Source organism: Apium graveolens, chromosome 1, assembly GCF_009905375.1.
Source record: "Apium graveolens cultivar Ventura chromosome 1, ASM990537v1, whole genome shotgun sequence".
NCBI lineage: Eukaryota > Viridiplantae > Streptophyta > Magnoliopsida > Apiales > Apiaceae > Apium > Apium graveolens.
The window spans coordinates 26,066,796-26,087,330 of NC_133647.1; the positions used below are offsets into that span (position 1 = coordinate 26,066,796).

Consider the following 20,535-nt stretch of genomic DNA (forward strand, 5'->3'; position numbering starts at 1 on the left):
ATGGACAGATGACCAAGATTAACTTTCTTCTCCTTCTTCACTTGACTTGATTCTCCTGGAACAAAGTTTTTGGAAACTGATGCATAATTCTCATTCAGCTTGCCAAGCTTAGCTTTGCTCACAGGTTTACTTACAGCCGGCGGATGTGGCTTTTTGTCACTCGATAAATAATCCTTTTGATTATCCGACGGATGACTCTCATCATCCGTTGAGTCCACATCTGTCAACAATCCTTCAACCAAATTGGATTCCAGCTTCTCCTTACTCTTCTTCCAGGCTGCATCACAAAAGGACTAAATACCTTGAACTTTAGTAATTTGAGCATGGACATCTCTGGATGATTTTCATGCTTTAATCACTTCGTGTTCATGTTTCAGCTACTTCTTTAAAATCTCTTCTTTCTTCAAGGACTCAGTTAATTCATCCTTAGCAATCTTACACTCAATTCTCAATTTTTCAAATTCAATGAACTGAGACTCTAGCACATTGTTCCTCTCACTTAAAAACAAATTGTTTTCTTTAATTTTAGTATTTTCCTTAGTGAGGAACTTAAGTGTAACACGCAGGTGATATAATTCTGTGGACATGTCATTGATTGCATCATTACACTCAGCTTTAGATAAATGTGCTAGGTTAGTGGTGATTACCTGATTACTTAAAGAACTTGTTTCTGTTTCATCAGATTTCGCCATTAGGGCTAGATTGACATAACTTGTTTCTTCATCTTCATCCAATCCATCAGCTACCCAGTCATTTTCTTGTGTAATGAAAGCCCTTTCATTTTGCTTGAGCAACTCAAAGTATTTCTGTTTATAATCAACAAGATCAAATTTCTTCTTGCTAGAATCTGACTTTCTACACTCACTGGCAAAATGCCTAGCCAAGCCACATTTGAAATATTTGAATTTGGATTTATCCACCATGTTTCTACCTGGTTTGGCTGCTCCAAAGTTCTTTTTGAACTTGAGCTTGGCAAATCTTCTAGAAAGGAATGCTAAACGTTCATCAATATCATCCATATCATCTTGGCTCAAATGATCTTCATTTTTAGCTACCAGCCCTTGCCCTTGCTTTTATAGACCTTTGATGTAGACTCAACAGCTTCTACCTTCATCTCTTTCTCCTTCTCTAACTCAGCAACCATTATTATGGACCCTCCTCTCTTCTTTCCTTTCTCCATCCTCTCATCCTGCCCTATTTCAAGCTCATAAGTTTTCAGAATACCATACAGTCTCTCCAAGGTGAACTCCTTGTAATCCTGAGAATTTATCAATGATACTGTCATTGGTTTTCACTCCTTTGGAAGAGATCTAAGGAACTTGAGGTTAGAGTCTTTTGTTTGATAGACTCTTCCATGAAACTTCAGAGCATTTAGTAGTTTTGAAATCTACTAAAAATATCAGTGAGAGATTCACTGACATCACAATGAAAGTGCTCATATTACTGAATTAGCAGCTGAATCTTATTTTCCCTTACTTGCTTAGTACCATCACAAATAATATGGATAGTGTCCCAAACCTCCTTGGCTGTTTTGCAGTTAATGATGTTATCAAACATATCACCATCAACTCCATTGAACAATATATTCATGGCATTCTTGTCTTTCCTGACTTGCTCAATATCAGAGTCTGACCATTCATGCCTTGGTTTTGGAACAGATGGTTCATTGCCATTTGCAGCTCTCATTGGTACATGAGGACCTCTCTCTATGCAATCCACATAGGCCTCGTCATGGGCAAGAAGATGTAGGTGCATCTTCACCTTCCAGTGGTGATAATTATATTTGTCCAAAAAAGGAATCTTAACTCTAACATCCTTCTTCTTCATCTTGTTGTTTGTTGTGATCTTTACACTCTTTGTACTTCAAGAGCTTGTTCTGATACCAATTTTTATTCCCTAACAATACAACAAGAATTACAGAATGGGGGGTTGAATGTAATTCTGGCTTCTTTTTCAAGATTTTAAAACAGTTCTTACTTGATAATATATATGTGTTTGATTTGCAGAGTGCGGAATAAATGATTTATATGAATCAAAACACAAAGTAATAAAATCACAAGTTTTAAAAAAAAAAAAATATATATATATATATATATATCGAATGAGAACCCTGTGAAGCTCGAATGGCTCACAGCTGCTTAGAAGTAGAACAACTAAACTTACAGAAAAATGCTACATAATACAGCTTGAAAATGTTTCTCTAAAAATGTGTGTGCTTAGTTAGTTGCTTGCTTATTGCTCTACTAGCTACACTTGGTTTATATATCACCAAGTTTACATGAAAATAAGACAAGATAATAAAACAAAATATATCTAGTCTAACTCCATGCTACATCACTACTCTATTCCAACATCTTTGAATATCTTCATAATAGTATGGAAATGGTAATGCTTCTTTTTTCTCAAATCCCTGCTAAACAGGCTGCCACATTCCTTTTTCAAACACTCGACGCATGTGACTGTGTTGTCACTGTCAACAGATATGTCCAATAGAACTTTGAGAAATCATCTACAATTACTAGGCAATATCTTTTCCTTGAGATGGATAATACATTGACTAGTCCAAACAAATCCATGTGTAACAGTTGTAAAGGTTCTTCAATTGTTGAATCAAGCTTCTTTCTGAATGATGCTTTGACCTGCTTTCCTTTCTGACAGGCATCACACAATTTATCCTTAGTAAACTCCACTAGAGGAATACCTCTAACCAATTCTTTTTTGACAAACTCATTCATGGTCTTGAAGTTTAGATGGGACAGCTTCTTATGCCATAGCCAACTTTCATCTTGACTTGCTTTACCGAGAAGACAAGTGACTGATTCTGCATTTGATGAGTTGAAGTCAGCTAGGTACACATTCCATTTTCTCACTCCAGTGAGAACCACTTTGTTGCACTTTTTATTGGTCATAACACAGCCTTCTGAATTGAAAGTAACTGAGTTGCCCTTATCACAAAGCTGGCTGATAATCAACAAATTGTGCTTGAGTCCATCCACTAAGGCAACCTCTTCAATGATGACATTATCCTTTGAAATCAATCCATATCCCACAGTATAACCCTTATTGTCATCTCCAAAAGTAATACTTGGGCCAGCTCTTTCCTTGAACTCAGTGAGCAGGGTAAAATCTCCAGTCATGTGCCTTGAGCAACCACTATCCAGATACCAAAGATTCTTTCTATTTCCCTGCACACATCAAAATCAAATCAAGTTGATTTTGGTACCCAAGTTTCCTTGGGTCCTACCTTGTTAGCTTTCTTCTTTGGTTTCTTAGGCTTGACCTCATTTGACTTGGGAATTTCAGATTCATCCTTAGTCATTTGAGTTGAACCTTTGAAACCAGCCATTAAAAAAAAATTATCATGCACATTTTGGTTTACATGAAAAGGCATGCTATTTGCAAATATGATATTTCAGTAAGGCATGCTAAATGGCATTTGAGGCATACTAAATGCAGCATAATAAGGTTTAGGTGCAAATGGCATACTAGCAAATTGTGCATTCATATTCTGAGCAGGCATAGCATTCATAGGCATTATAGACATGGCAGCCATGTTGGAAAAAGAAGAAGGTATAGTAATGGGAGTAGGCATAACAATCTTGCAATTAACAGATAGGTGATTAACACTACCACACTTAACACATATTTTTCTTGGTGCATATTTATCAGGTGTGTAGTTTTTATGTTTGTTAATCCCTACCTTCCCAATTCTATTATTTTTATTTTTAGATTCTGTTTTAACCTCAATCTTTTCTAATCTGTCATTCAATTGCTTGATAGACAGATGCCCAACATTAACTTTCCTTTCTTTTCTAACTTGACTTGATTCTCCTGGAACAAAGTTTTTAGAAACTGATCCATATTTCTCATTCAATTTACTAACTTAGCTTTGCTAAATGGTTTAGTCACAGCCTACGGATGTGGCTCCTTGTCTCTCGACGGATAATCCTTTTGATTATCCGACGGATGATTTTCATCATCCATCGAGTCCACATCTGTAAAGAGTCCTTCAACCATATTGGAGTCAAGCTTCTCTTTGCTCTTTTTCCAGACTGCATCACAAAAGGATTCTATACCTTGAACTTTAGTAATTTGAGCATAAACATCTCTAGATGATTTCCATGCTTTAATTACTTTATGTTCTCTCTCAAGCTGTTTCCTTAAAATCTCTTCTTTATTCAAGGACTCAGTTAATTAATCCTTAGCAATTTTACACTAAATTCTCAATTTTTCAAATTCAATAAATTGAGACTCTAGCACATTATCCCTCTCACTTAAAAATAAATTGTTTTCTTTAATTTTAGCATTTTCCTTAGTGAGAGACTTAAGTGTAACACGCAGGTGATATAATTCTGTAGACATGTCATTTATTGCATCATTACACTCAGCTTTAGATAAATGTGCTAAGTTAGTGGTGATTACCCGATTGCTTGAAGAACTTGTCTATGTTTCATCTGATTTGGCCATTAGGGGTAGATTGACATAACTTGTTTCTACATCTTCATCCAATCCATCTGTTGCCCAGTCATTTTCTTGTGTAATAAAAGCCCTTTCCTTTTGCTTGAGCAACTCAAAGTATTTCTGTTTATAATCAACAGGCTCAAACTTCTTTTTGCTGGAATCAAACTTTCTACACTCACTAGCAAAATGACCTGCCAAGCCACATTTGAAATACTTGAATTTTGACTTATCAACCATGTTTCTATTTGGCTTGACTGCTCCAAAATTCTTCTTGAATTTGAGCTTGGTAAATCTCCTGGATAAGAATGCTAGATGCTCATCAATATCATCCATGTCATCCAAAGCATTTAGTAGCTTTTGAAATCTACTAAATATATCAGTGAATGACTCACTTTCTTCACAATGGAAATGCTCATATTGCTGAATCAGGAGCTGCATCTTATTTTCCCTCACTTGCTCAGTACCATCACAAATAATCTGTATTGTGTCCCAAACTTTTTTGCCTGTTTTACAGTTAATGATGTTATCAAACATATCACCATCAACACTATTTAATAATATGTTCATGGCCTTCTTATCCTTCCTGACTTGCTCAATATCAGGATCTGACCATTCATGCCTAGGTTTTGGAACAGATGGTTCATTGCCAGTTGCAGCTCTCATAGGTACATGAGGACCTCTCTCTATGCAGTCCACATAAGCCTCATCTTGGGAAAGAAGATGTAGGTGCATCTTTACCTTCCAGTGGTGATTGTTGTCTTTGTCCAGAAATGGAATTTTAACTCCAACATCCTTCTTATTCATCTTGTTGTTTGTTGTTATCTTTATACTCTTTGTTTTTCAAGAGCTTGCTCTAATACCAATTGTTATTCCCTAACAACACAACAAGAATTACAGAAGGGGGGGTTGAATGTAATTCTGGCTTCTTTTTGTGATTCTAAAAATGTTCTAACTTAATATATATAACAGTGTTTGATTGGTAGTAAGGCGGAATAAAAGAACAATAGAAATCAAAACACTAAGTAATAAAATACAAGCTTTAAAACTTTTTTGTGGATTTGAAAGTATCCACCAGATATATATATATATATATATATGTATCAGAATGAGAACTCTGTGAAGTTTTGAATAACTTATAGCTGCTTTACAAGTTGAACAAACAAAACTACAGAGAAATTCTTACTGAATACAGCCTTATCTGTTTCTCTGAAAAATAAGCTTGCTTAGTTATTGTTTTACTTGCTACACTTGGTTTATATATAACCAAGTTACATGACAGTAAGACTAGATAATAAAACAAAACATATCTAGTCTAACTTCATGTTGCTTCACTACTCTATTCCAACATCTTTGAAAATCTTCACATTTGCATGAAAATGATAATACTTCTTTGTTCTCAAAATCCTGCTTAACAGGCTGCCACATTCCTTTTGCAAACACCTGACGCATGTGACTGTGTTGTCACTATCAACAACTATTTTGAATTTGATCATCCGCCGGGACTATGTTGGTCATCCGTCGGGAGTCTTGTTGATTATCCGTTGGCAGTCTTGTAGATCATCCGTCGGGAGTCTTTCGGTCACTAGACTCTATTTCACTTATACAGAATTACAAGACATCTCATATTTACAATTAGTCAACCTATTCTGTATATCAATCTAGTATTGAACATGACTTAAAAAAAACCTTTACAATCTACTAGACTAAAACATGTTGTTTGCAGAAATGTGCTACAGTACTTATTTGTTACATAAACTACACTCTCGATGGATGTCAAATTATCATCCGTCGGGACTATAAAGTTCATCCGTTAGGACTATATTAGATCATCCGTCGAGAGCTACAAAATTTACTAAGTCAAATCTACTAAGATGTTTTGTTTAACTTATCATCAAGTTCACAACATATTTCTAACATTCTTTGTGTGACCCTTCAGGTTATTATTACGTTGGCAACAATTTTAAATATAATTTAAAATCATAAATAATGAGCGGCATCCAGTAATACATCATTACTACCCAAGTAATAATAATTAAATCAGTGATCGATTAAACCTTTCGAGAATAATGTTCAATATAATATAATCCGTTTAACCAAATATTATAGATTAAACTCGAGGCATGTTATGTGTCATCCTCTTCATGATTTAATCCAAGTTTCCTTGATCAGTGAGTAGACTATCATTTCAAATCAATATTTGAGCGCAACACCACGCATTTCATAGTCTAGGTCGCACAAGAGGCCAATAACATCTCTCCAAGATTAGGTGGGTTAAATCCTTTCTAGATCATTCATATTTCTCACACGATTCCTAATATACCCGAAGTCTACTTTTATCATTACCCGGTAAAAGGCAACTTTTGATGTAATTAAAGTATATTAATCATCGTGTAGAAATATAATAATTTCAAATCGAAGGACCATTACTGTAACACCCCCAAATCCGGGGTCGGGGATCTGGGTTGTCACGCGTTCCATTTCCCTTAATAACACTTAATCTTAATAAACAACCAACTACTGCATACTGTGACCCCACAATATACACTTAACATGTTATAGTCTCAGAGATGAATACCAAAAATAACACAAGTTATTTTATTCCACAATTATAAGTCATTACACCTCAAAAGGGGTTTCTGAATAAATTTACATATTCTTTTCCATTATTACAATTCATAAATATACATAAGTCTGGTACATCAAAAGTTGAAAGCCTAGCATGTTGGTATTTCCTACCTTAGCTACAACGGCATCAACGCCTACAGGAAATTACGAAACATTTCCTATCCGCTCGCGAATTGGGAGCTTGGTCATGTTCATCTTGTCTAGCTGTTGTTGTGTGATGAAATAATAAAGCAACGGTGAGAAACAAGCCCACTGAAATAACATGTATAATAATTAACAATATATGAGCATTCTCATAGTACTCACGAAAGTCTTGGTCAAGAAGAAATTAACCAAGTTTGATATCTTATCGCGATCAAGTCGCAAAATATTCAGTATATATGTGTATATACTTTTGAAAATCTTGGAAATCTTCTTCCATGTAAAATATACATAGAGTTACAGTTTATAACTGTATAAAAATATCGTTGCAAGGTGATATCATATATATAACCTTGTCTCAACGATTTTCCTGAAAATCTTTGTCATGCATAAGATAATCATTAACTAGATATAAGTTGAAAAGATGAAGTTACAAGATACTCCAATATACTTATATCTTTTCCGAATACTACTTGAACTACCACCGTTCAAGTTATAATCAGTTTCAAAAGTTCATCACATAGATGATGAGACTACAAAATAAGATTTGAATAGATTTAATCTTTGAAATATCATTTGAAAGAAATGAAATTACGAGATACTTCATTAAGTACCGATACTCTCATACACTCCTTGAAAACCTCTGTGCTGAAAAGTATAAACAGATATGTAATATCCAATGAATTTGGAAAGAAGAAAAACCTTGGCATAAACCTGATATCTTGTTGATCAAACAAAAATACCAATTAAGTCACCTTTTCTACTAGTAGATGGATGAATCCCCCACCGGTCATCACCCTGTCCGCATTAGGACCTTATGCTGGACCGCAACCCGGCCTCTTACGCGTTGATGGACTGCCACCCAGCCACTTACACTTTGTTAGACCGTACCCCGGCCTGTCACTTATGCCGACTCAGTTAGAAGGACTTACTTCCCGAATGTTGGGCAAATAATCAAAAGCTCTTTATCAAATCAGCAACCTCATTGCGAATATAAAATACACCACAGAGTTAGATCCCTTAGGTTTTGAGTAAGTATTTAAATCCCCTTCGAAAGGAAGATCTTAAATTTGAAAATAAATTTTGGGATTCGCTCTAACTTTTAAAATCATTTTGAAGACTCGAAAACATTTTTTGAAAGTGTTTGAAATAAGGATGATTTGATAAAATAAATGAATTTCAAGATAATCAAAGAATATCTGAATATTATGCTATAAATAATATTCCAATAACGAATAGCTTTTATTAAAGCAAATGAAATAAAAGTTTTGAAAATAACTTTCTGAAAAATATGGCTAGTTTGCTTTACCTTTCCCTCCGATCTGAAAAGCGCAAAATATCTAAGAATGTCATGTTTCCCCCGTTTACTCACCACACCTTCTTATACATACTTCTTGTCCTAAATGAAACACACACAAACTATGACTTTTCAAACCCTGAGTCGCCACTCTCATATAATAAACCCCAACCTGGTTTACTTCCCAAATCACAAAAATTCTTACATTTCATTCCATTCTAATCGAAAAAGCCTTCAAATTTCTTTACCATTTACAAAACCCAGGTTGAGAATCAAGTGCATTAGTCCTGGAAATGAAGTGGTGAGTGAAAAGATTGAATTTTTAAGTGAAAATGATGAAAATCTTGAACAAGAAAAGGTTGTGGAGACAATTGAGACAAATGGGCTGGTTGAAAAAGAGATTAGTTTTAGTATTTGGAATCAAATTGTTGAGATTGTTAAGTTTTCTGGGCCTGCAACTGCACTCTGGTTATGTGGGCCTTTGATGAGTTTGATTGATACTGTTGTTATTGGTCAATCTAGTTCTATTGAGCTTGCTGCTTTAGGTACTTGTCATTTTTCATTACCCCTTCTTTACCTTTTTGTCAATGCACTATTATTTTTTTATTTTTTTTGGTTTTTATAGCTACAGGATGATTTTATGTAGGGAGTGTTTGATCATATAGAAACTAAATTAGCCTACAATTAGAAAATTATGTTATGAATATTGCTAAAAACTGGTGATTTAAAGTAGTTTTACGTGTGAGTTGAGGTATCTTCAGCCAGTGGTGGTAATTTGTGCTGGAAATAATTTATTGTTAGTTGATTCTTTATGCTAAAATGGTTTTTTATTGGACATGACTTTTTAATTTTTTTTTATATTTGGGTTTGTGTGTTATTTATCATATTGCTTGAAATGCATTATTTGAGATTTTAATAGTCCGCAATTAAATGTATTTGTGTTTGTTATGGTTTGTGATTATGAAGATTTTTCTGTTTATGTTAAATTGCAGGACCGGGAACAGTTCTATGTGATAATATGAGTTATGTGTTTATGTTCCTATCTATTGCTACTTCGAATTTTGTTGCTACTGCACTTGCAGGGCAGGTTTGTTATTAAATTCTTTATTTATTTTGAGTGATGTATACTGGTTCCATGAACTAGGTTTTCTAACTCTGGAAGTTATTTTACTAATATTATTGTTTTGAGGTTATAAATTTTAGAGTCATCTTTTAAATTTTACTTATGCTATCACTATGTACTGTGCTTTTGTTTCTGAGATGACCAACTTGGGTGCAGGATAAAAATGAAGTGCAGCATCAAATATCTATCTTGCTTTTTGTTGGGTTGACATGTGGCGTCTTTATGTTTTTCTTTACAAGGTTCTGGGGAGAATGGGCTTTAACTGGTAATAACGACTCCTTAATTAATTGTTGATTGGAGGCGTAGTGTTTTTTTTTTTCATTTCCAGCTTCTAACTAGGGACTTGTATATCTATTTTAAAAACCGCCACCGCCAGCTTTTACCGGCGCGAAGAACGTGGAAGTTATATCTTCAGCTAACACATATGTTCAGGTACATTTTACGTCGACAAGCACTCAATTCCTTCTATTCTTTTCCCTATTTACTATAAGGTATAACTTTTGCTGGCCTTGTAATAAAATTACTGTAAATTTATATAATTTTAACAATTACTCAAGAAGTGCTGAAACTTCGACCCAGTCAATCCTCTGTATTGGAATTGTTTAAAAACAAACGAATGTGTACCAACTACCGTTTCAACCTATGATATACATGTAAAACATATGTACCTTAAAAGTAATTAGATTCTTGGAACATTGTGAAACCCTTGCAATCACCCCTTAAAGTTTCTGTTTAACTTTAGGGTGATTGGCCAGAACCAGTTAGTCAGTTACTTGATTTTTAGAATATAACTGATTGTAGAAATATCAATTAGTAAGTAGACATGTTTTCTTTTAAGTGTGAATATGTTTTGGATGCTTTTATGCTAAATAGCATTGTTCATTATAGGTTCGAGGATTAGCATGGCCTGCTGTGCTCATTGGATGGGTTGGTCAGAGCGCAAGGTATTTAGTTGTCAACTTCCGTATATTTACAACTGAATCTCTCTATTGAAATTTTCTGAAGTACTTTCGTGGAAGTGGATATGGAGCATAATAATGGTTATGTCCTGTTCTAGTGAAGAATGTAATAACAGTTAAGGGTGAACTAGTATATATATTTTAAAGAGTTGTTAGTTGTCTGCATGTATTTTATTTTACCTTTTTTATAACATAATAAGGCACCATGGACACCTACCTTGTGCCAGTAGTATTTTCATTTTTGAAAATCTGAATTCCTGTTGCCTTTTATTTGCTAATCATCAAGTGCTTTTTCCTGTGGGTTCAGTCTTGGAATGAAAGATTCATGGGGACCGTTGAAGGCTTTGGCGGTTGCTACTCTTATAAATGGGATTGGTGATGTGGTGTTATGCTCATTCTTAGGATATGGTATTGCTGGAGCAGCATGGGCAACGATGGCATCTCAAGTATGCTAAAAAAAACTGCCTATTTTATGTTTACCTCTTTTTAATTAGTAAATTTTGTTGATGCTTGTAAATTTTTTCGAATATACTTTCTTATTCTTGTATTTGTTAGGTTGTTGCAGCTTATATGATGGTTGAAGCTCTAAATAAGAAAGGATACAATGGTTTTACTCTCTCTGTTCCATCATTAAGTGAATTGAAACATATATATAGTCTTGCTGCTCCAGTATTTATAACCATGACATCAAAGGTTTGTGACGTCCTAGTTCATCCTCTTGCTCTTGCTGCACTTTCTCATAATTATCCAATTGACTATTTAATTTCTAGGTCGGCTTTTACTCTCTGATTGTTTATTTTGCTACATCTATGGGCATACAGAGTGTTGCTGCTCATCAGGTCGCTTGCATTTTGTTGTTATCTATTTATTTTCTGTATGTACTTTGTATGTGCAAGACACTTTCAAACATTTACCTTGCCAAATCGGAATTATTATAGGTCATGATCCAGATTTACTGCTTGTGTACAGTTTGGGGAGAGCCTCTATCTCAAACTGCTCAATCATTTATGCCTGAGCTGATGTATGGAGTTAATAGAAATCTATCGAGGGTTAGTAGATTTACTCTATATGGGCAATGACTGTTGAAGTTTATTACCTAACTATTGCTTGTGAAAATTTTCAAGTCCTTTACATATGTCAAGAGTAAATTAATTCACAAGGCTAATTTTCTTCTTTAAGAAAGTTGATGGATTTGGTTAGAGTTGAATTATTCTTTCAAGCAGACAGGAAAATTACTACTTCCAAAACATCAATTTGCATGCTCTTACTTTGTGAACATATTGCCAAACAGGCGCGAATGTTGTTAAAGACTCTGGTTATTATTGGAGCACTGACCGGGGTAATATTAGGATGCATTGGCACATCTGTTCCCTGGTTGTTTCCCCAAGCATTTTCACCTGATGCTGAGGTCATAAAGGAGGTACGTTCTACAAAAAACCTCAATTTTATGTTGCTGTAAAGGAAAATACACAGAGGAGCCTATGCACTATCAATCAGTTCGAGCTGTACATTTCCTTGACATTACACTTTTATTTCCTTTGATGCAGATGCATAAGGTTCTAATTCCATATTTTATTGCACTGAGTGTCACTCCAAGTACTCATAGTCTTGAAGGGACATTATTGGTAAGTTCTCAAATTTTGTAAACATCTTTCGAATTTGCATTTGGTCCGTGAGTGGTGCATAACTGCAACTTATGGAGGGATATATTAAGTTGTGGAGTAATTAGAAATTTAGACCACATTGATTTGATGTAAATCAGTTACATTCTTCTTGATACTATAGTTAAATCATGATTAAGTTGAAACAGTGTAAACTATGGAGGCGTTTGGATGCACCATGCGAATGGGAATCGGGAATGGGAATGGGAATGGAGGGTATGGGAATGAGGGTTAATAGGAATGGGAATGAAATGGAAACCCAAGGGGTATGGTGGGTTTGATTTACCCACCAAGAGGGAATGAGGTTCCCATTCTTCACCACTAAATTGGTAATTCAAACACTATAACTTGGGTTTAAGGTTCCGATTCCCGTTAACTGGGCACATTAACCATCAACCAAACACCCCCTATATGTTTAAAAGTTATGCTTCAGCGTTTTAATACTCTTTCTATGTCTTTAGTTGTAAGTAGAATGACTCAATGACCATCTCTCTCTCCCTATGCAGGCTGGACGAGATTTGAAATTTATTAGTATGTCGATGAGTGGGATTTTTTCATTAGGGGCTCTTGTCTTGCTGGTATGATTTATTTTTTGAAAGCTCTTTCTAATTTATGAATGAGTTCACATTATTATTTTTAAGTTTATAATGTAATGTATTTATATCAAGCTGAATCAATAAGGGCCTGGTTAGAAGGGTAAGCCTTCGTGCGTATCACTATCACCAGATAACTTCCCAGCACTAGAGAAACTCCAAGTTGATATCTGTTGATGTTCTCTCCTACTTCTTTCTAATATTTGTCCTTTTTTTTCTTGAATAATATCTTGTACTAGTCTTTATTTCGCTGAAATATATTTTTCTATAATAGTATGTTTGCGAGAATGGACAAAATAAATGAAATGCTCATTCTTGTCACAGTTCTTGACTGGGAGAGGATATGGCTTGGCAGGTTGCTGGTGGGCACTAGCAGCATTCCAATGGGTAAAATGGCCTTCCCAAATATTGATGTAGTTGCAAATTATCTATCTGTCAGTTGCATGAATTTGATTTAATTTAATTCTCCGTCTCCTTCAGTCTCGATTTGGTATTGCGCTGAGACGGCTTACTCTACGTGATGGGATACTGTATTCTGATGACTTGATGCGTTACAAGTTTGGATTGCAGAAAGCTGCATAGTCTGAGGCATATTGTCTCAAGAAGTAGTCGGTACCAACTACCAATTGGCATTTAACATACATAGCAAAGTTCCCAATGACACATGTTCGACTTGGAACAATCGAGCTGTTGCAATTTTTCCAAGATAAGAAAAAATGTTGGAAGGAATCGGCAATTCATTGTGTGCTCCAAATATCTTTTAGAATTTTATATATATAGGCTCATCCTCATCCTCATATGTTATTATACGTTGTAGAACTTCATATTCTTGTACATGTTGGATCAGTTATGAGTTAAAGGGCCCAGATTAAATGTTTGTATCAACACAAAATAGACATGTTGGATTGGTTACTCCCTCCCTCCCACAAATTAGTTGTTATGTTTGACTTTTACGTGTATTTTAAGATGTTTTAATTATATATTTCCGTTAATTATTTTTTAAATTGTGAATAAAAATTTAAAAATAATTAACGGAGATATGCGGTCAATATATGTTAAATTATGTGCAAAATCCGGTAAGTAATTGAGTATAATTAAGGGACCTAGATTAACTCAGTATCAACACAAAATAGACTGTTAATTTCTATTTCTACAACTATAAACTACCAGTAACAAATAAATGTTTAAAGTAACTGCAGTTGTGAGGTGGGCTCAGGGCTAGTGCAAACTGTATACAATGGTAGATTACCCAGTTGACCCAGCGAAAGATTAGAAATGAAAGCCCAAGCAACTTCACCCGACAACCTTCAGTGTAAAATGTAAAATATTTAGAGAGAATTGCATTTTACATCTTTTATCTCTTGGTTCAAAATTAATTATACTTGTTTTCGGTAATTGCAGTTTGTATTCCTTTTCTTTACAATTTGTACAAATAATATCTCTTTTGTTTAATTTCGTTTATTGGGTAGGGGTAAATTAGGAATTTCGGCTTGAAAAATTAATTAACATATATTTTATATATTCTAAATTGTGTTAAAAATTGAATTTATGTATATTTTATATTTTTGAAATTTTGAGTCATACTAGTAATTTCAATCTCAATTTTTTATTATATGGTGTTAATTCCATGTACTCCCCTCTACCATTGGGATCTATATATTGAGAACGAGATGTTCCACACGCATTTTAATGCTATCGTATAGTTACATAAATTATTTTAAGTTTTTTTTTTCTTGAAGATATAAATTGACCTCATTGTAGTAAATTGATCTGAACTATATTTTTTTGCACAAAAGTATTCAAACTATTGAAAGTATCACAGAAGTGGTTTCAAAATATTATTTTTAACACGATTGCATTCTGTTAACTAGGTTAACGAAGTGTCAGTCTATGTTTGAATTATAATATAAGTTTTTTGTAAAAAACATGCATGTACTTTAATAAGACTAAGTCTTTTTGTCAATCCTAAGTAAGTTGTATTGATTATCTTAATTTGTATTTTGTACTTGTAACATTTAAAGTCTGTAAAAATGTTAAAGGAGCAGACTGAAACCATTTTCTATAAACAGTATCAAGCCTAAGAATTCTATCTGGAAGAAGATCAAGAAGATCATAACTCAGAAGAATTACGAAGAAGCTTGGACTTGAATAAAGCTGTTTTAGGAAAAATACCTTAAGTCAAGATCTCTACAAATCACAGATTTAATGTTATAGAGAAGTCATTCGAGAACTCCAAAATGGCTTATAAAGAACTCAGAAAGCTTAGAGGGAAATCAGAGATATCGACAAGCAAATTGAAGATGTGAAGATTGGAGATATCAACAAGTCATTTATTTATTAGAGAACTCAGAGTTAGCGATAAGTCAAGTTTCACTAGAGAACTCTGAGATAGCGACAAGTCAAGAAGCTACTAGAGAACTAAGAGTTATCGATAAGTCAAAGTGAAGATGTGAAGACTAGAGATCTCGACAAGCCAAAATCTTATAGAGAACTGAAGACCTCTACAAGCCAAACTAAATATAGAGTACTAGAGATCTCGATAAGCCAATTTACTTATCGAGATGTTAAGTGTTCTATATACCTAAACTGGAGATCTCGAGGTAAAATCTCAAAGTACAAAATCACAGACCAGTTCAATATTCAAGATAAACAATCAACAAACAATCCAACCAGCTGGATTGATAAGTCTTCAAAAAGCAGCTTGAAGAATGTGCAAGATCAATGGTGAAGATAACTGACAGAGGAAGATTAAAATTATCACAGGATGCTAAAGATATGCTAAGCCAGAAATGGAAGATCTACTTTTCTATACATAGAAATGACAAGTGACAGTTTAGAAAAACTAATAGCATGTCTTATTACACATTGTGTAAACCAGCAGTTAACTAAATTATAAAGTTAACACTGGTCTTTTAGTCATGTGTAACAATTTAGATAAAAATTTCTTGTAACACTCTCAAGGAGAAGCTAAGCTCTTTATCAACAAAGAGCCTAGAAATTTTGGAGCAAAACAGTCTTAATTTTAATATAAAACTAAGTGAGTTTTGAAGATTTGTGTTCTTTATTTTCTGAAAGCTTAATCTCTGCATGAACACATTTTACTACAAGTTTTAATTTACTTTGTTCAGTCATAAACTTTCAAGAAAAACTCAAAAACAGTAAAACACATTCACCCCCCCTCTGTGTGTTATTTATTTCCTAACAAGTGGTATCAGAGCTAGAACTGAAAGCAAACAGATTCAAGATCTTGGAAGAATGAATACACAGAAAATCAGTAGCATCAAAATTCCTACCTTTGACAAAGCTAACTACACTCTTTGGAAAAAAAATGATGCTGTTTATCAGGATGGCCAATCCCCTCTACATTCAGATTCTCAAGAAAGGACCCTTCATTCCTATTGTTAGAGTTAAGGAATCTACAGATGGAGACATGGTTATCCCAGCTCATTTTGCTCCAAAAGATCCTTCTGAGTATATTGACCCTGAAAAGGAGAAAGTCTCCCTGGATAGTATCTTGCAATGATTGAGTCACTTGACAATGTGATGTACAACAACATCGTCAACTGTGACACTGCCAAGCAAATATGGGAAAAGATTGAGATACTCTGTGAAGGAACTGAAGAAGTTAGGTCAAACCAAAGAAGAATACTGATTTCACAGTATAAGGGTTTTATGGCAAAGCCAAAGGAAAGTACTACTGATGTGTTTGAAAGGTTTAACAAGCTGATAAATGATTTGCAGTTTCATGACAAATATTATGAAGCTGAAGAAGTGAACCTGAAGTTCTTGCTTACTCTTCCTGATCATTTGGAACAGAAAATCTCAGTAATCAGGGAAGGAAGAGACTTAAGTAGGATAACGCTGGAAGTTCTATATGGAATTCTCAAAACATATGAACTTGAAATGATTTAGAGAAAATCATTGAGATATGACCAAGGACATGTTGTAAATGGCTCAAGTGCTTTAATTGTCAATGAAAACCAAACATCGACTGATGAGTCCAGATCTCAAACTCCAGTTTCCTCAACAAGTGAGCAAAAAATAAATGATTCACATGAACAAGTCATTCTGGAATTAGAAAAAGATGAGTTCTACACTCTTGAAGAACTGGATGAGCTAGATCAGTCAATGGCCTATTTGTCTAGAAAATTCTTTAATATTAGAGTAAAGAAGCCAAGATACTTCAGGAGTAAAGGACAGTCTTTCAATAAAGACATCAGCTGGAAAGAAAAAGGGAAGTACAATTCTGATAGTAAGAATGGCTACAAAACTGGATCTGTTGACAGATCTAACATATGGTGCTTCAGTTGTGATGAACTAGGCCACTTTGCTACAGAATGCAGGAAATCCAAGAAGGCAAAGAAAGACAAAGCTTATCTTAAACTGGAAGCAAATTATGAAGCTCTTCTGAAAAAGCAGCAAAACAAAGCTTACATTACAGAGGGAAAGAGTTGGGATAATTCAGATAATGATGAAGATGAGGAAGTTGGAAACTATGCTCTAATGGCTTTGGAACAAGGTGAATCATCCTTATCAAAAGCACATACACCAAATCTTACTACTATTGATTTAAATATGAATCAATATAAGGAAACTGTTAAAAAGATGAGCCTATAAATGTTTCACATTCACACAAGCATGGTTGCTGCTAATGAAGAAGTTAGCAGATTAACAAAGATAAATGAGAAGCTTGAAAGTGAGAAGTAAGAAACTGAATTATTGTTGGTGGAGCTTGAAGCTTTAAAACAAGAAAATGCATATCTAAAGAACAAGCTCAAGTGTGAAAATGAAATTGAAGCAGTGCTAAGGGAGAAGCTGGAAAAGAATGAAGTGAAGATGAAATCTTTCAGAAATGCATCTGAACTGGTCGGACAGTACCATGAGAAGAATAAGCCATGTGCAAACATTGCTATTGGCCTTGACTATGATGCCATGAATGACAAAAAGAAGACTGTGGGTGATAAAGGGAAAGCAAAGAAAACTGAGAATGCTCCAACTTTTTTGAAAGAGGTTAATGCACCTATATTCAAAGCATGTGAAGTCAACTTCAGTGAAGAAGAATTGATTGTCAAGCAAGAAATTTCTGATGAGGATAAAGAGAAGAAAACTGAAGAATCAGTTCAGTCTTTCAATACTGAAGAGAAGCTTATGAACAAACAAAGTCCCAAGACTCCTGTTAAAGAAACCAAAACTGGAGATGCAAGAAAGAAAAAGAAAAATAAAAATGGAAAATAGGGATAAACAAAAGCAACAATTTTTCTTATGTTGTAGATGCTCCAAGAAAGAAATGTGAAAAATGTGGCTTTGTGAATCACCTAACTCACCTTTGTAAAAATGCAGATAGTGTTGGGAACCACGGATTTGGGGTGCTACTACGTTTTACGATAAAGATTACGAAAAGAAAATCACCTTGTTAACGGTTGATTCCACGCTCTTCTATTGTATTCCCAAATTCCCTTGAGCGAAGTGTGGCCTCTGTCTTCTCAAGTTATCCTCTCTTCTTGCTTCTTGGTGGCTACAATATGTTTTTCACCCTCAACCAAGCAAGAAGAGAATAAGAATATATATAGGCTACAATAGGGACCATGGATAATTAGGCTGGGCCTTATAATTACATCTTGAGCCTAGCCCAATGTAATTAAATATTAATTCAATTCACTAAAGAATTAATATTTGCACTACCTTTCCTAATACCGCAATTTAAATAATTAATTCGGTTCCAATATTATTTGCTTATTAAATTCCCCATGTTTAAAATATCGCATGTCCATTAATTAAATAAATTACTGATAATTTATTTAATTAATATCTTTTATCCTTGATCATCCACTCAACCTTTATTTAATTATGCCAGAATAAATTCCACCTACAGGGTTTCACATAATTAAATCTTTTTGAGCTTTCAAGGGGACATCATTAACCCGAATATTATCAGGACATGGATTCCTTCAATTAATAATATCCACCATGTATATAATTCCATCACCCAAAATATAATGATATAATTCAAAAGAATTACTTCATATATAAATCAAAGCATAGAAATAATATACACGTGTCAATTACTATTTCCGGATTAAGAACCTAAGCATTAATAATAACATAGAATCTTAGTTCTCCTTCTTAATCAGTATTAAAGGAACAATTCTAAATTTGATCCTGTTCAATATACACAAAGTATACTAGTATTATTTATTAGTCAATATAAACTAATCTAAATAATACTACAGCCATACCAGTGGATTGTCCAACACCACCTGTGCTGTGAACCTTATTATATTATATAACCGTATTTAACAATATAATATTCTATATCCCATTTGATACTAGATTGTTCACAATATATAATATTAGACAACATATAAACATTCAAATGATTCTCAATTAAACTGGCCAGAAATAAATGTATATACTTCAAATAAATATTTTCAGTATACACTAACAATCTCCCACTTATACTCAAAATATTCTATGTGTACATCAGTGTTTATTTAATCCACTATTACACAAAAATCTATGTGTCCATCCATCTGACTCCTATCGCTTCCACATGGTTGTCAAAAACCTTGGCTGACAAGCTCTTTGTGAAAGGATCTGCCCGGTTGTCTTCTGATGATATGTGAGCCACAACTATATCTCCTCGCTTTACGATTCCTCGTATGAGATGATACTTACGTTCAATATGTTTAGCTGATTTGTGGTCTCGCGGTTCCTTTGAATTTGCCACAGCACCAGTGTTATCACAATACACTGTCAAGCTCCTAGGCAAATTAGGTACCACATCTAAGTCCAAAAGGAAGTTCCTGAACCATACAGCCTCCTTGGCAGCCTCAGAGGCCGCCACATACTCGGCCTCCATGGTGGAGTCTGCAATGCATTTCTGCTTTACACTCCTCCATATAACGGCTCCACCTCCCAAAGTAAAAACATATCCCGAGGTTGATTTCCTCTTATGCCTATCTGATTGGAAATCTGAATCAGTATATCCCAAAGGAAATAGATCTGAGGCCTTGTAAATTAACATATGCTCCTTAGTCCTTCTCAGGTACTTGAGTATAGTTTTTACTGCACTCCAATGTTCCTGACCTGGGTTCGACTGATATCTACTAACCATGCCTACAGCAAAGCAGATGTCAGGTCTCGTACATAACATAGCATACATTAAGCTTCCACATGCTGAAGCATAATGAACTGCTTTCATGCTCTCTATATCCTTAGGTGTCGAAGGACACTGCTTCTTAGATAGAGCAACTCCATGCTTAAAAGGTAGAAAACCTTTTTTGGAGTTCTGCATGTTAAAACGAGCTAATACTTCATCAATGTAGAGCTCTTGAGATAAAGCCAACATCCTTTTCCTGCAATCCCTTATAACTTTGATCCCAAGGATGTATGCCGCTTCACCTAAGTCCTTCATGTCAAATTATTTGAACAACCATGCCTTTACTGATGACAACATCTCAACATTGTTTCCAATGAGTAAAATGTCATCTACATATAGTACTAGAAAAACCACTGCATTACCTTCACTTCTCTTATATACGCACGATTCGCTTGGACTTTGATCAAATCCATATGACTAGACTGCCTGATTAAAATGAATATTCCAGTCTCTAGAAGCTTGTTTAAGTCCATAAATAGACCTCTTAAGCTTACATACCAGATGCTCTTGGCCTTC

General features: G+C 34.5%; 1 protein-coding gene across 1 annotated transcript; it reads left to right on the top strand.

The window, feature by feature from the left end:
- The first annotated feature begins 8,564 nt into the window (after positions 1-8,564).
- Positions 8,565-13,819, top strand: LOC141661908 (protein DETOXIFICATION 46, chloroplastic-like). Its single transcript, XM_074468933.1, has 14 exons — positions 8,565-9,069; positions 9,517-9,611; positions 9,804-9,912; positions 10,024-10,079; positions 10,536-10,591; positions 10,914-11,052; positions 11,162-11,299; positions 11,377-11,445; positions 11,545-11,655; positions 11,898-12,026; positions 12,154-12,231; positions 12,774-12,845; positions 13,185-13,247; positions 13,341-13,819. Exons 1-14 carry the CDS (start codon positions 8,631-8,633, stop codon positions 13,440-13,442), a joined length of 1,656 nt encoding a protein of 551 aa, XP_074325034.1. The 5' UTR covers positions 8,565-8,630; the 3' UTR covers positions 13,443-13,819.
- Positions 13,820-20,535: the final 6,716 nt, after the last annotated feature.

What these genes read in the sequence shown, in the direction of transcription:
- LOC141661908 (XM_074468933.1), top strand. Translation starts at nt 8,631, where the DNA reads ATGAAACACACACAAACTATGACTTTTCAAACCCTGAGTCGCCACTCT. An exon ending in GGGCAACGATGGCATCTCAA is followed by an intron (nt 11,053 to 11,161) that starts GTATGCTAAAAA and finishes TGTATTTGTTAG; the next exon opens with GTTGTTGCAGCTTATATGAT. An exon ending in ATGCTGAGGTCATAAAGGAG is followed by an intron (nt 12,027 to 12,153) that starts GTACGTTCTACA and finishes CCTTTGATGCAG; the next exon opens with ATGCATAAGGTTCTAATTCC.